Source organism: Microcaecilia unicolor, chromosome 5, assembly GCF_901765095.1.
Source record: "Microcaecilia unicolor chromosome 5, aMicUni1.1, whole genome shotgun sequence".
Classification (NCBI taxonomy): domain Eukaryota; kingdom Metazoa; phylum Chordata; class Amphibia; order Gymnophiona; family Siphonopidae; genus Microcaecilia; species Microcaecilia unicolor.
The window spans coordinates 218,712,774-218,729,066 of NC_044035.1; the positions used below are offsets into that span (position 1 = coordinate 218,712,774).

General features: G+C 42.9%; 1 protein-coding gene across 2 annotated transcripts in view; it reads left to right on the forward strand.

Moving 5' to 3' along the window:
* Positions 1-16,293, forward strand: part of SLC37A1 (solute carrier family 37 member 1) — a 260,315-nt gene that overhangs the window by 77,102 nt on the left and 166,920 nt on the right. For both annotated transcript variants that reach the window (XM_030203782.1, XM_030203783.1), the window contains exons 4-5: positions 4,349-4,466; positions 10,802-10,880. In XM_030203782.1, the coding sequence (XP_030059642.1) occupies positions 4,349-4,466; positions 10,802-10,880 (197 nt within the window). The remainder of the gene's footprint in view (positions 1-4,348; positions 4,467-10,801; positions 10,881-16,293) is intronic.

Sequence of the window (16,293 nt, forward strand, 5' to 3'; positions counted from 1 at the left end):
TTGATGTACTGCTTTTATATAGAATGACTATACCTCCCCCTTTGTCAGTAGGTTTTATTGTGATGTTTCTATTTTCCTTTAGGTTTCTGATAGCTAGCTTAGATTTTCTTCTTTTGATAAGTTGAAGAATATCCTTATTTTCTTATTAAGTTATGTCTCTCAATACACATTAGTGTAATGTTGTGATCAGAAGGTCAGTTGGGCCAGGTGGTACCCAACTAGACTTACGTTTGACCAAAGAGCTGTCAAAATTTGGTAAAATTTGATCAGCAAAATAAATGTACAATCTTAAGTTTTTTTACTAATTCCTGAACAGAATTACCAAGTATTACACTTGAACAGAAAAGGTACCACATCTAGAAATTTATTAAAAAAAAAAAAAAAAGAAATTGGGATAATCAAAAATCAGAATAGGTACACTCAAGTCCTCAATTGGTGATCCAAGATTAACAATGTGGATTTATACAACAAAAGAAATTTAAGGAAAATTATTGAGCCTGTCTAACAAAAAGTTCCATTACTCATATTAAGCTCTTATATGTTAATATTAATCTTAACATATATCATCCTATAGATCCTTTGGTTACAAGAAAATCTGTAAGTTGTGAAGATTCGAAAAACACATACTTGACCGACTGGTAACAGATAATACATTTATAAGTGTAGCGTAGATAGAAGGTAGCTCCCAGCTGGAGCACACCTGGTTTTAATAACAAAAATTGTCTATGCTTTTTTTGAGTCTCCTTGGAGACATTTATTTATTTATTGTATTTGTATCCCACGTTTTCCCACCTCTTTGCAGGCTCAATGTGACTTACAATATATCATGGATAATGGAAATAGCAAGAGATATACATTTGGTTTTACAGAACGATTTTGGGTTACATGGTCATGAAGTACAAGATAGTGGCATTACAGAAGACATTGACAGACATTAGGAATACGAGATAGTAGTATTACAGAAGACATTATCAGACATTAGGAATAGAATATACTGGTGTAAAAGAGACATTGTGAAACAATGGACGTGTTACAACGTTTGTAGGTGTATTTGGAGATATTACATATTTTATTCTTTGTGGTATATCTTTTCAAAGAGATGAGTCTTTAGTAGTTTACGGAAGTTAGTCAGTTCATAGGTTGCCTTCAAATAGCGTGGTAGCGCGTTCCAGAGTTGCGTGCTCATATATGAGAAGGTGGAGGCGTGTGTTAATTTGTATTTCAGACCTTTGCAGTTGGGGAAATGAAGATTAAGGAATCAGGAAATATACGTATTTTGAGACCCATAAATTCTTTGTCTCTATTTTTAAAGAACATTTTCATAATCCAAATTTTGTCTGGAGTTAGAGCAGCAGTTGCCAATAGAGTTGCTGGTGTTACAAGATCCACAGTTGAGGTTTCTAATATCGCTGAGACATCTAATGGCTGATCCGGTTGTTGTATAGAATAAGAGGCCCCTGTTATCCCACTTGGTAAATAATAAACTTGAACAAACAGTGGAATAGAATCGTCTGGGATCCCAAGAGTCTCTTTTAAATACCTTTTTAACATTTCCCTTGGGGCAATTGTTACTGCCCTAGGGAAATTCAAAAATCTTAAATTATTAGACCTCTGGGAATTTTCTAAAGCTTCAATTTTCCTCCTCATGTTAGTAAGGTCTTTAATAATCGTTATTTGAGTTTCTTGCATTTTCTCAGAGGATTCCAGCTGATTTTTAATTTTCATCGATATATCCTTCCTTTCAGTTTCTGCTTTCAGCTGTTCCTTCTAATTTTTTTATTCGGGTCTCTAATACTTGAATTTGTGGACATAAAGCCTTGCCTAGATTAACAATTAAGACCCATAAATTCTCCAGGATTACCTCCGCTGGTCTCTCCTCAAAAAAAGCAAAAGTGTTTGTTTAATATCTGTACCCCCTCATTCAAAGTACTCAGATCCCTGCATGCTTTCTGCCATCAAAGGATCTCCCGCAATTGAGGTAACAGTCTCCAGGGCTGAATGGGAGCTGTGGAAATCCTCAGCTCCTTTGCTCTCCAGCAAAGCTTCAATTTTCCCCTGAGGCTCCTTTGCAGCATTACTTCCTGCTTGCAGAGGAGCCGCTGCCGCCGCTGGAGAAGTAACGCCCTGGGGGGCGGGGGAGAGCTCGTTGATCGAGGCTTAGTGTGACGTCCAGCACAAGCGGCGTCCCAGATCCTCCATTCCAGGCGCCGCTAGCGTGCCGCTCTCCGACCCTCCTGGGCTTAGTGTGACGTCCAGCACAAGCGGCGTCCCAGATCCTCTACTCGTTCCAGGTGCTGCTAGCGTGCCGCTCTCCGACCCTCCTGGAACTCCGGGTCTCTGCACAAAAGAATCCAAGGGACCCAACGACAAAGAGGTAGGTCAGGAAGGGGGAACCGCGGCAGCCGATTTCCCTCTGCATTTTGGCATGACCAAAAAAGTAAAGAGCATGGAGACCAGCGACAGGTTCAAACCGCCATCTTGGAGGAGTGCCAGGTCTGTATCTCAAATCTTGTCTAAAAAAAATCAAAGGTCCTTCAATATTTCTATAAATAACAGATGAATCATTGATAGGGGTGGAGCAGGGAGTCATTCCATGTTCTTTTCTGGGCTCTTTATAAAGTGGTATTGGGTGTTCCCTCCTGTTTATCCGTAGCTTCTTTCTCTGGGATATTCTTGTCTTTATGTGTAATCCTGCATCTGGTTTGAGCCTGTCTTCTAGGTATCACTCAGGAGTAGATATTACCTTTGTTGTAATCTTCCTCATCATGTTTATATTTATCATATTTCATTTTTTTATATCTTTCTTACAATTCTCCAGTTTGGAGTTCAAAGATATTAAGTGTGTCTCAAAGTTATGATCTTGCACTTTCAGACTCTCTAGTATTAATATCATCTTTAATAACTTCTAGTTTTTCTTTAGATGTTATCAAAAGGATCATAAGATCCAGCAAGCACTTGTTAAGAATTGTACACCACCTATCAAATACTTTATCATCCCTAAAGAGTTGAGGCTTCTTCTGGATTCTCAACTCCCTAGGGATTCATTGGACTCTACAGTAATGTATAAGAGCAGCATAATATAATTGGAATCTTATGGCCTCCTTTTTCAAATCAATGAGGTTGTGCCATTTGTCAGACAATCTTCATCTTCATTTTCAAATACTGCTGGTTCTTGGAGGAGACACTATAGATGGTCTTCTGAGTAACTCAACATTTTATCCCAGTTCCTGAAGGCCATCCCTCACTTATATATACCAGGTAGAAAAAGAGAGGGTCAGTAAGTACAACGAGCAAAGACAACACAAAAAAGCACAAAAGAGTTCAGAATTGGAACAATCAAGAGATCTTTAACCACAGGACCCGACACGGGTTAATCAGTTAACTTTTGTAGTGGTTAAAAAAAAAAAAAAAAAACCCAGATATTGAATGGTTGTCAGAAACGGCCTGGTATTGAATATCTGGGTTTAACACTGGCAGCGGACAGCAAAAGTGCTATCTGCCACTAGCTGAATATTGGCCCATTATTATTACAAATTGATTATTGTAATATTATTTTCTTAGATTGTTCTAAACCCATTCAAAAACAAACTTCAAACAATATAAAATACAGCTATTCATTTGATTTTCTGTGTCTAAAACAGATCATATTTCTCCTTTTTTATATGCATCTTTACTGGCTTCCAGTTGAGGCGAGAATATTAGTTAAGTTCTACGGTTTTCTTTTTAAGATTTACAAGGTGAGGCATCAATTTATACGTATGAACTTTTTTACTTTCCTTTACCCTCAAAGACATACTTATTGAGTTTTGTTAGTTTCTTTAATTTCCCTAACTGTAGAGGAAAAAAAAACAACTAACAAAACTATTCAAAACTTCTTTTTCTTTTTAGGCCACAGAACTTTGGAGAATTCCTCCACCTCAGCTTAGATCAATTTCAGATTACAGAAAATTTAGAAAATCTTTTTAAAAAATTGTATTTTTCAAAAATGTGTCAAATGTCAGTAAATCTAAATGGAAGCAATGTTTTAATTCTATAATTTTTTTTCTGTAATTCTTGAAATTTTGTCCATTCTCTTTAAATTGTAATTCACTTTGAACCTGATTTTAGGTATACATGGAATAGAAGAATAAATGCTATGCTATTGTGCAACAACACAAGTGTAGTTATCCATAAAGAGTGTGAAATTTTCAAAAAAACTTTTATTTGGGTAAATAGCCATTTATTCATGTAAATGTTTTTTTTTTTTTTTTTAAATTCCCGTCTGTGTACGATTTTATTTTATGCAGGATTCAGCTACCCCAGAAAGCTCTGAAGTTCATTTTCATTTGTTGTCTTTTCTGTTGATTAGGGAGAATTGCATTGCTCTCAGCCCACTACTGAGAAAACTTACAGAAACACAGAATATGGCATTGGAACAGAATCTTCTACAAGGCCTTATGAGACATCATGTGGGTGGCCACCCTTCGGTGAGTTATTTGTATTACATGCTACAAGAGTTGATAAATAGCATTTTTCTAGCCTGTTGTAGGAAGGGGCTAGGTGAACCCTAGTTCTCCTTAGGACACATCCTCCTTGGGCTACCATAACAGAGGTAGGATGGGGAAGCCTAGTCAGGAGGGTGTGGCCTAGATCAGGAAGGATAAAATCTTTGAGAAAGTGGAAGTAAGGGAAGCTCAGGGAGAAGATGAGGGAAGCTCCAAGATCCCGCCAGCAATAGATGAGGGGCTCCAACTATTCTATAGCCCATAAGGTAGGGCTGAATGGCTGTGTTTGAATTATTATCTTGAGTGAAGGGTTTATGTTTGTCCTTCAAGCCACACTACTCTTTGTTTATTGCCCTTCAAGAAGTCCAGGACTTCAACACTCACCCATGCTATCATATATATTGAAACTGACTAGAATCCATGGGGAGAGACAACTGAAAAATGGAAACTACAGGCCGGTAAGCTTCACTTCGGTTATTGGAAAAGTAATGGAAGCGATGCTGAAGGAAAGGATAGTGAATTTCCTGGAAGCCAATAAGTTGCAAGATCCGAGACAACATGGATTTACCAAAGGGAAATCGTGCCAAATGAACCTCATTGAGTTCTTTGATTGGGTGACAGGAGAATTGAATCAGGGACGAGCTATGGACGTAATCTACTTAGATTTCAGCAAAGCTTTTGACACGGTTCCCCACAGGAGGCTCTTAAATAAACTGGATGGGCTGAAGATAGGACCCGAAGTGGTGAACTAGATTAGGAACTGGTTGACGGACAGACGCCAGAGGGTGGTGGTGAATGGAATTCGCTCGGAGGAGCGAAAGGTAAGTAGTGGAGTGCCTCAAGGATCGGTGCTGGGGCCGATTCTGTTCAATATATTTGTGAGTGACATTGCCGAAGGGTTAGAAGGTAAAGTTTGCCTATTTGCGGATGATACTAAGATCTGTAACAGAGTGGATACCCCGGAGGGAGTGGAAAACATGAAAAAGGACCTACGGAAGCTAGAAGAATGGTCTAAGGTTTGGCAATTAAAATTCAATGTGAAGAAATGCAAAGTGATGCACTTAGGAAGTAGAAATCCACGGGAGACGTATGTGTTAGGCGGGGAGAGTCTGATAGGTACGGGCGGAGAGAGGGATCTTGGGGTGATAGTATCTGAGGATTTGAAGGCGACAAAACAGTGTGACAAGGCGGTGGCAGTAGCTAGAAGGTTGTTAGGCTGTATAAAGAGAGGTGTGACCAGCAGAAGAAAGGGGGTGTTGATGCCCCTGTATAAGTCGTTGGTGAGGCCCCACCTGGAGTATTGTGTTCAGTTTTGGAGGCCGTATCTTGTTAAGGATGTAAAAAGAATTGAAGCGGTGCAAAGAAAAGCTATGAGAATGGTATGGGATTTGCGTTACAAGACGTATGAGGAGAGACTTGCTGAACTAAACATGTATACTCTGGAGGAAAGGAGAAACAGGGGTGATATGATACAGACGTTCAAATATTTGAAAGGTATTAATCCGCAAACTAACCTTTTACGGAGATGGGAAGGTGGTAGAACGAGAGGACATGAAATGAGATTGAAGGGGGGCAGACTCAAGAAAAATGTCAGGAAGTATTTTTTCACGGAGAGAGTAGTGGATGCTTGGAATGCCCTCCCGCGGGAGGTGGTGGAAATGAAAACGGTAACGGAATTCAAACATGCTTGGGATAAGCATAAAGGAATCCTGTGCCGAAGGAATGGATCCTCAGGAGCTTAGTCAAGATCGGGAGGCGGGGCTGGTGGTTGGGAGGCGGGGATAGGGCTGGGCAGACTTATACGGTCTGTGCCAGAGCCGGTGGTGGGAAGCGGGACTGGTGGTTGGGAGGTGGGGATAGTGCTGGACAGACTTGTACGGTCTGTGCCAGAGCCGGTGGTTGGGAGGCAGGGCTGGTGGTGGGGAGGTGAGGATAGTGCTGGGCAGACTTATACGGTCTGTGCCAGAGCCGGTGGTTGGGAGGTGGGGCTGGTGGTTGGGAGGCGGGGATAGTGCGGGGCAGACTTATACGGTCTGTGCCCTGAAGAGCACAGGTACAAATCAAAGTAGGGTATACACAAAAAGCAGCAAATATGAGTTATCTTGTTGGGCAGACCGGATGGACCGTGTAGGTCTTTTTTCTGCCGTCATCTACTATGTTACTATGTCACGCCAAAAAGTCAATCCCATAAAAACAATGTAACAGATATCTTTCGAAAACACACATGCACATCAAATAACAGTACCTTCTAATAAAGAGCCAAAGAGAGTGTTCAGTATAGGCTGTCGCCATAGCCAAGCGCAGATTTCAGTGAGTCTAGCCGAGAGCTCTATACATCATATAATACTCTCTATAAATAAGTCTCTAAATTTAAGTCAGAATGAATCACTAAATTAAGTGATGTGTTATAAATCAAATTCAGTAAAAATATATGTGTTATTCAATAGCTATCTGAAATCAACTCAGACCCCCTAATACATTGGGATACAAACTTTGCACTGTAATTATCCGGAATGAGTAGGATCTACAATCAATAATATTTCACTATCCTACCTATTATGCAACGTGTTTGAGGGACACACTGGTAGATAACACAAGAAAGTGGAGAAAAAAAGACCTCAGGTCATTCGGCTACTCCTCGTTCTTAAAGGGCAAGCCTTTTGTGTAATGAGGAAGCCTTATCAGTCATAGGTCTTCAAAAAAAAACTCCACATACTAAATTTCTCATAAACTTTACTATGAATCCCAACAAGCAGATGCATAGGAGACACAATTTACATATATATTCAAGCTTGGCAAGAGTACTTATCTCAATACATGAATTCTTGAAAAGTCCAGCCTTATCCAATGTGCTCTTGACATTCAAAAAGTCCCGACAGGAAAACCCTGTTTCGCTAAATAATATAGCTGGTAAAACCTATGAACCCATGGTATCGCACTGCATGAAGTATCAACATCAATTTGCAGATCTGAAATGCATTGTATTGGAGCAAATGAGAATAACTGAAAGGAAGGGAGACATCAGACGGATCTTAAGACAAAGGGAGCAACGCTGGATATTTGATCTACATACTGTCATACCCAAGGGCTTAAATGTTGCAATTGAGTGGAAAGCGTTTCTTTGATCATTGATCCGTTTGATTGGATAAGTGTGAGATGATGTCAGACGCTGAGTATATAAACATTCAGCGGGTAAATAGAAGCTGTCCGCCATTTTCTGTTCCAGTAAGATTTGGAGACAGAGATATTTTAAAGGCTTGGAATTGCTGTTATTTTGAAAGATTCCCCTGAAGCAGCTATATTATTTAGCGAAACAGAGGATAATATATCATTTTGTATCATCCTTGATGGTAATTTGAGTAGTAATAGTTATGGAAATAGAAAAAGGGAAAAAAATTCCTTTTCAATTAATAGCCAAACTGGAGAGCAATCCAAATTGTCATGTATCCAATAAAAGGATTGTTGTGTGATGAAAGCTTTATGGTAAGTGAGAAATTCCAGAAAGGAGACTTCTCTCTCTTATAGGGGAGTGGATACCCCCTACATTCCATGTAGCGTTAAGACACAGCACAAAAAGGTGATAACCCCAAACACAAGGCACATATTTAATAAAGCCAGAAGAGCATCCCAGCCTACAACCTCCCAGCTTACACCCATCCCTGGGAGGAAAAGTCCCATAATCCCAGAGCACCCCACTGAAAAATAAGTCCCCACGGAATCAATCCCTAAAAAAATGTAAGTCCCCACCAGCACACAAGAACATAAGAGTAGCCATACTGGGTCAGACCAATGGTCCATCTAGCCCAGTATCCTTTTTTCCAAACAGTGGCCAAGCCAGGTCACAAGTACCTGGCAGAAACCCAAATCGTGACTACACTCCATACTACAAATCCCAGGGCAAGCAGTTGCTCACAATGACTGTCTGCCTCAATAGCAGACTATGGACTTTTTTTCCAGGTATTTGTCCAAACCTTTTTTAAACCAAGATACGCTAACCACTGTTACCAAATCCTCAAACAAAGAGTTCCAGAGCTTAACTATTCATTGAGTGAAAAAATATTTCCTCCTATTTGTTTTAAAAGTATTTCCACATAATTAGTGTCCCCTAGTCTTTGTAGTTTTGGAACAAGTAAAAAATTGATTTACTTCTATTCGTTCTACACCACTCAGGATTTTGTAGACCTCAATCATATCTCCCACCATCCGTCTCTTTGCCATGCTGAAGAGCTGTAACCTCTTTAGCCTTTCCTCATACGAGAGCAGTTCCATTCATATTATCATTTTGGTCACTCTTCTTTGAATCTTTTCTAATTCCACTATATCTTTTTTGGAATACAGCGACCAGAACTGAACACAGTACTCAAAATGCGGACACACCGTGGAGTGATCCAAAGGCATTATAATGTTTTCAGTCTTATTCACAATCCCTTTCCTAATAATTCCTAGCATCCTATTTGCTTTTTTGGCTGCCGCCACATACTGAGCAGATTTCAGTGTATTATCAACAACGACATCCAGATCTTTTTCTTGAGTGCTGACCCTCCAAGGTGGACCCTAGCATCAGGTAACTGTGATTCGGATTATTCTTTCCAATGTGCATCACCTTGCATTTGTCCACATTAAATGTTATCTGCCATTTGGACACCCAGTCTTCCAATTTCCTAAGGTCTTCCTTCAATATTTCACAGTCCGCACGTGTTTTAACAACCTTGAATAGTTTTGTATCATCTTCAAATTTGATCACCTCACTCGTTCTGATTTTCATATCATTTATAAATATGTTAAATAGTACCGGCCCCAGTACAGATTCCTGCAGCACTCCACTGTTCACCCTCCTCCATTGAGAAAAATGACCATTTAACCCTACCTTCTGTTTTCTGTCCAATAACCAATTCCTAATCCACACCAGAACCTTTCCTCCTATCCCATGACTCTTTAATTTTCTCAGGAGTCTGTCATGAGGAAATTTATCAACAGCTTTCTGAAAATCTAGATACACTACATCATCTGGCTCACCTTTATCCACATGTCTATTCACGCCTTCAAAGAAATTAAGCAAATTGGTGAACAATTGGCGTCACATTGGCCACCCTCCAATCATCAGGTACTATGGACGATCTTAATGACAAGTTACATATTACTAACAGCAGATCAGCAATTTCATGCTTGAGTTCTTTGAATACCCTTGGATGTATGCCATCCAGTCCAGGTGATTTACTATTCTTTAATTTGTCAGGTTGGTTCAGTACATCTTCCAGGTTCACAAAGATTTCTTTCAGTTCCTCTGCATCATCACTCTTGAAAACCATTTTCAGTACAGGCAGATCTCTTACATCTGCTTCTGTTAAGACAGAAGCAAAGAATTCATTCAGTTTCTCCACTATGGCCTTGGCCTCCCTGAGCGCCCTTTTTGCTCTTTCATGATCTAACGGTCCCACGGATTCCCTCACAGGCTTTCTGCTTCTGATGTACCTGAAAAAGTTGTTAGTGTGATTTTTAGCCTCTTTGGCGAAGTTTCTCTTCATATTCTCTGTTAGCCTTCTTTATTAATGCTTTGCATCTGACTTGCCAGTGCTTATGTTGCTTCTTATTTTCTATGTTTGGGTCCTTTTTCCATTCTTTGAAGGACATTCTTTTGGCTGTAATGGCCTCTTTTACTTCATCTTTTAACCATGCTGGCTGACATTTTCTCTTCGTTCCACCTTTTCAAATATGTGGAATGCATCTGGACTGGGCTTCCAAGATGGTATTTTTGAATAATTTCCACACCTGATGTAGTGTTCTAACCTTTGCAGCTGGTCCTTTTAGTTTCTTTTTAACCATTTTCCTCATTTTATTACAGTCGCCCTTTCGAAAATTAAATGCAGCTGCAGTAGATTTCCTTTGTGGGTTCATCCCAGATAGTTGCTCAAACTTGATCATGTTATGATCACTGTTTCCCAGGGGACCCAACACCACCACCTCTTGCACTATGATTTGCTTAACTTCACTCTCCCACCCCTTTTGAGGCCCCTAAAATTAGGAACCTAAATTTAGGTGCTGAGAGTCAGAATATTTAAAAAATCAAAGCTGCCCAAACCTTCTGCAATTTGATTTAAACAATCAAACTCAACTGATAACGGGTCTGGATCTCTTGCTAGGTGGGGCAAACCTCAGGCAATGATTGGCTTTTTCACACTAAACTTTTTCATTCTAGTGTAGGAAAGCCTGCTTCTTGAGAGTTAAAGCTAATAGCAGAGAAACTAATTAGAAATGAGATTGTGTTAACATGAAAATAAAGAGGAGGAAAGTGTGATTTATTGTTGGCTTCTTTTCAGATAAGAATAACTACAAGCAATTGTTAGGAGCATTGGATTATTCCTTCCTTTGTGCATATGCTATCGGCATGTACTTAAGGTAAAATGTTTTGCTTACCGTAGAATTTTCCAAAATTTCTGTGTTGAATAAACCCATCGTTCAGCTGTCAATACAATTGCTATGACTTAACTGCATGAGGTATTTTTAAAATCACATGGAAGGAGACCCTGGAATCCTGCAGTGACTCCTAGTGGCTATGATAAATATGCCATTCCCTCAAGAACTCTTCTTTAACCACATAAATGCATAAGAACCTAAGAATTACTATACTGCCTCAGACCAAAGATCCATTCTAGCCCATCATCCTGTTTTCAACAATGACCAATCTTTGATCACAGGTACCTGCTGATTACCTCTGGATAAACACCAGCACTACAAAAATATTTTTGTAGAACCAGAAATGACGCATGCTGGGGGTGGGAACTACCACTGCACTGCTGCAATAGCCCGGTGGTACTTCCAGTTTAGCGAGCGGTAGTGGCGTAGCTAGGGTAGTTGACACCCGGGGCTGGTCATTTTTTAACATCCCCACCCCCCCCCAAATCCAGTACTAGGCATACCGAGAATACAAAGCACTCACGACCTGTAGAGCAATTATACCATACCATAAGCAGTCATTTCTACGAGTCACACAAGGAAAAGGAAAGCATCTTAAGCACTACAGTGAGCACTAGAACATCAATTCACCTATTGTAAAACGAAACCAGACAGAATAGTACAGATCGTCGATCCTGCACAGTCAATGCCAACTGAAAGCCATGTCTTTTTCACAAACACAGATAAACTCTAATCCACTATAGAATAAGTAATCATAAACTTTCTATTTAGACAAAAATTAAACTGAACCCCCGATGCCAGACTCTGCATACAATGCAACACCACAGAAACAGAAAATGTCTCCTAGTACTGTGCAAAATATAAAGACAGCAGATGTAAATTTGAAAAAACTTAACAAATACCAATCACCACTTTACAAATTAACAAATAGAAATAAAACAAATACAGAAAATAAAATAATACCATTTTATTGGACTAATACATTTAGCTTCCAGAGGCCAAAATCTCCTTCCTCAGGTCAATACAGTATAGTGCTTTTACAGTATCCTATCCTGATCTGAGGAAGGGGGTTTTGTTCTCTGAAAGTTAAGTCAAAATGTATTAAAATTAGTCCAATAAAAAGATTACCTTATTTACATGTTCTATTTATAAACATTTATTAACACAGCTACAATATTATATCCTAAAGCAAAATAATAAAAAAATATATTTACAGTTTGTCGTCTTTGGTTTCTGCTTTCCTCATCTTCTTTTCACCGTCTTCCTTCCACCCAGCATCTGTCTTCGCTCTCTCTCTGCCATCCAGTGTCTGCCCTCTCTAATGTCCCTTCCATCCACATCTGCCCTCTATTTCTGCCCCTTCCATCCACCATCTGCCCCAGTCTGCCATCTCTCTCTCCCCCTTCCATCCACCATCTGCCCTCTCTCTCTCCTTTCCATCTAGCATTTGCCCTCTATCTCTGCCCCCTTCCATCCACTGTCTGCTCTCTCACTCCCTTCTATCCACTGTCTGCCCTTTCTCTCTGCTCCTTCGATTCACCATTTGCCCTCTCCCTTTCCCCCTCCCATCCATTCAGGGTCTGCCCTCCCTCTCACTCCCCATTCCATCCAGGATCTATCCCCCCTCTCTCACTGCCCCCTCTTTTTGGCTCCCATGTTCCCACCTGCGGCTGCCCCTAGTTCCAGATCCATTGATTCTCCCATCCACCCCTGCCCCAGGCATGACCCCATTCTCCCTCCTGCCCACTTTTCAGACCCCAGTTCCAGCTCCATGCCCCTTCTCCCATCTGTCTCCCACCCAGTCCCTTCTGCTATCCAAGTGCCCCCCACCCTCACTCCATCTGTCTCCCACCCAGTCCCTTCTGCCCATCCGAGTCCCCCTCACCCCATCTGTCTCCCACCCAGTCCCTTCTGCTATCCAAATGCCCCCCACCCTCACCCCATCATCTGTCTCCCACCCAGTCCCTTCTGCTATCCAAGTGCCCCCCACCCTCACCCCATCATCTGTCTCCCACCCAGTCCCTTCTGCTATCCGAGTCCCCCCCACCTTCACCCCATCTGTCCCCCACCCTCACCCTGCCTCGTCATCTCCCTGCCACCCGGTCTTTAAAAAGAAATTGCCGACGTGATAGCGAGCGCAGCACCTCGTGTGCAAGTAAAAGAAGCGGATCCGATCATCTCATTGGGCCTTCCTTCACTGTCTCGCCCTAGAGGAAATAGGAAGTTGCGTCAGAGGAGGGCGGGACAGTGAGGGAAGGCCCAATGAGATGATCGGTTCCGCTTCTTTTACTTGCACGCGAGGTGCTGCGCTCGCTATCGCGTCGGCAATTTAGTTTTAAAGGGCTGGTGCGGGGGGTGCCAGGAAGAAGAGCAGCAGGAGCGGCGGCACCCCCCTTTCTGGTGACACCCGGAGTGGACCGCCCCCACCGCCCCGCCCTTGCTACGCCACTGGCGAGCGGTAAGCCCCCCTGTGAAGAAACGGTGTGTTTAAAGCCTGTAAAATGTATATTTTCCTGCATTGATTATGTTCTGAAGTGTATTTCCCCTATTTGGCAAACAGATGGTACATGTTTATGCTTAAAGCTGTTACAGAGGACTGACTTCTCTTTCTTTTAGTTGGCACACAAATAATAGGAAGTGCCTGTAGTGATGCAACCAGTTTTTATTTGAAACTTGACTGTTCTGGGCTCTTATTGGTCTGGAGTGTGAAATTGTCTAACAAATGCTGGCTGTTGCTTCAGTTTCAGCCCGGGAGAAGAGAGAGAGTGAGCTCTTTGCTGATACTCTGTGAACAGATATGTACCCCGATCTCCCCAAGTACTTTCTAGGAAGTAAGCAAATGTTTAGTTAGTTTTCTAATGATCCATTTTTTCAGTTACTTGTTACTGTTTGCTATTTGCACATTTTTTTTGTCCACTGTTCCAAGTTCTGAGAATAAACACATTTGTTTGTTCGTTCTGCCTGTCTGGAGTGATAAAGAATCCTGGTGGTTTGCGTGTTGGGTCTGTGAGTGCTTTCTGGGAACTGAGGGACCACTGGGAGTGTGGCCTCCAGTAACCTAGAAATCACTGGGGATAATCTGGGAGTGGGAGTCTCCTCCAATGACCGTAATAGAGTTGGGGGTGGGATGTATTCTACCAATAAGATTCCAGAAGAATGCTTTACTATTTAGTTATTAGGGGCGTATACCGTACCCAAAAGGAAGGGAACGCCATCGATTAGTAATTGAGCAATGATGTATCTACCCTCTGGGTCTATATATACCTGTTGCTTAACCACGTACAAAGATTTGTGAAAAAGTATTACCACTCCTGCTTTTTTCCCCAAGGCTGGCTCCTCCAATATATCACCAACCCACCATGTTTTTAGTTTATTATATTCAGCCGAATTTAGATGGGTTTCTTGAAGCATGGTTATAGCCGCCCCCCTCCTTTTTAGATTCTGCAAATTCTTCTTCCATATCATCAAGCAGATCAATCCATAGACTGATGGGTTGTGTCCATCTACCAGCAGGTGGAGATAGAGAGCAATCTTTTGCCTCTCTATATGTGGTCATGTGCTACCAGGAAATCCCCAGTATTCTCTCTATCTAGCAGGTGTGTGGTCACACGCAGCAGCTCTGGCTTGGTCTCCATGCCTATTTACTTAGGCTTTGTTGAGTACCTGGGGTTGAGGGCTCTTCATGAGCAAGTGCAAACCTGGTGGTGCCAGGTCCCTCCTTTTCTACCCCCTCCCGCTGGCTCCGTTAAAAAACAAAAACATAACAATCTTGAAGCAGAAAAGATTTTACTTGCAGCTGCTCACTGGGACACAATTCGTTGCAGCTCGGAGCAAGAAGCAGATAATTTTACCTTTTCCTAGCGGGCAGGGGGTTCCCCGAACGTTTCCCTCGTGGATCATGGCATCGGATGGTAAGGGCGCGAAAAAGCGCTCCCTGGACCGCGATCGCGCGGCTAGTGGGGAGGTGCGGGGATCGGAGGCAGAGAAGCCGTTTTTGGGCGCCCTTCCAGACTTTGCTGATTTAGCTGGTTTTTCCTCCGCTGGGGCGGCGGCGGCTTTTCCCGCCTTAGGCGCCCATCCCCCGATGTCCGCCCTTCCGACGTCGGCCGCCCATGCAGCTCGGACGGCCTCTGGTATGGCCGCCTTTGAGTTGGGCGGCGGTAAGAAGATGGCGAAGTTTAGGCGCCATGCTTCCCGCGCGGCTCCTTCGTGGAGTGAGCGCCGGACGCCATTTTGGATGTGCAGCACGCCTCTCCCCCGCTCTATGGAGTGGAGGTTGAGAGTTCCTCTAGGGCTGTGGCCCAGGTTGCAGAGGTGCACAAACAGGGGGGTTTCTCTCCCAAGTTTATTTTGTTGCTGCATCAGGCCTTTCAACTGCAAAACGCTGCTCCTGCTCCCCTGTCAGATATGGGGGAAGAGGCTTCGGGTGGATCTTCAGGTCTTGGGGGACTCTGTCTCCTCTGATGTAGATGAGGGCAGCATTTCTGAGTTCTCCCAAAGGTCCCTTGGGGATTCTTTGGAGGAGGCTGATCCTCGCCCTGACGGGGGAGATGATTCCTCTGCAGCGCGGCTTTTTCGCTCAGAGGAATTGCCTAACCTGTTAGTTCAAGCTATGAGCATCTTGAGTATTTCCTCTATGGAGGAAGGCCCTCCTTCAGCCTCGGTGGGTTCCGCTATTATGTTGGGAACCAAGCGCCCTTCTAGGACCTTCCACATCCATGAAGCCATGAAAACTCTAATTTCGGCTCAATGGGATTCTCCTGAGGCGAGCCTCAAGGTAGCCAGGGCCATGACTCGTCTGTACCCTCTGCCAGAGGGTGAACAGGAGGCCTTGCGCTGGCCGGCAGTGGACTCTCTAATCAATGCTGTGACAAAAAAAGACAGCTTTGCCGGTGGAAGGTGGCTCTGCCCTTAAGGATTCACAGGACAGGAAATTGGGCCTTAAGGTTAGCCTTTGAAGCGGCTGCCTTGAGTTTGCAGGCCTCGGTTTGCGGCTCCTATGTGGCCTGACGGTGGTGCAGCGGGCCTCCCCCTCGGATCCTTCCTTGAGGGCGGATTGGCCGGTCCTGGAGTCGGGCTTGGCTTACTTGGCAGACTTGCTGTATGATGTTTTGAGAGCCTCGGCTAAAGGTATGTCTCTGCCCGTCGATGGCTATGGCTTAAGCATTGGTCAGCTGACCATGCCTCCAAATCCCGCTTAGCCAAGTTGCCTTTTAAGGGCAAGCTGCTCTTCGGGGATGAGCTGGACAAGATCGTGACGGATCTCAGCAGTTCTAAAGGTAAGAGGTCAAGGCAAGGGCCAGCAGTGCTCGCCCTGGTTCCTCTAAGGGCCATTTTCAAGAAGCCCGTCGGTATCGCCCGGGCAAGTCGGGCTCCTTCTCCTCCTTCAAGCAGA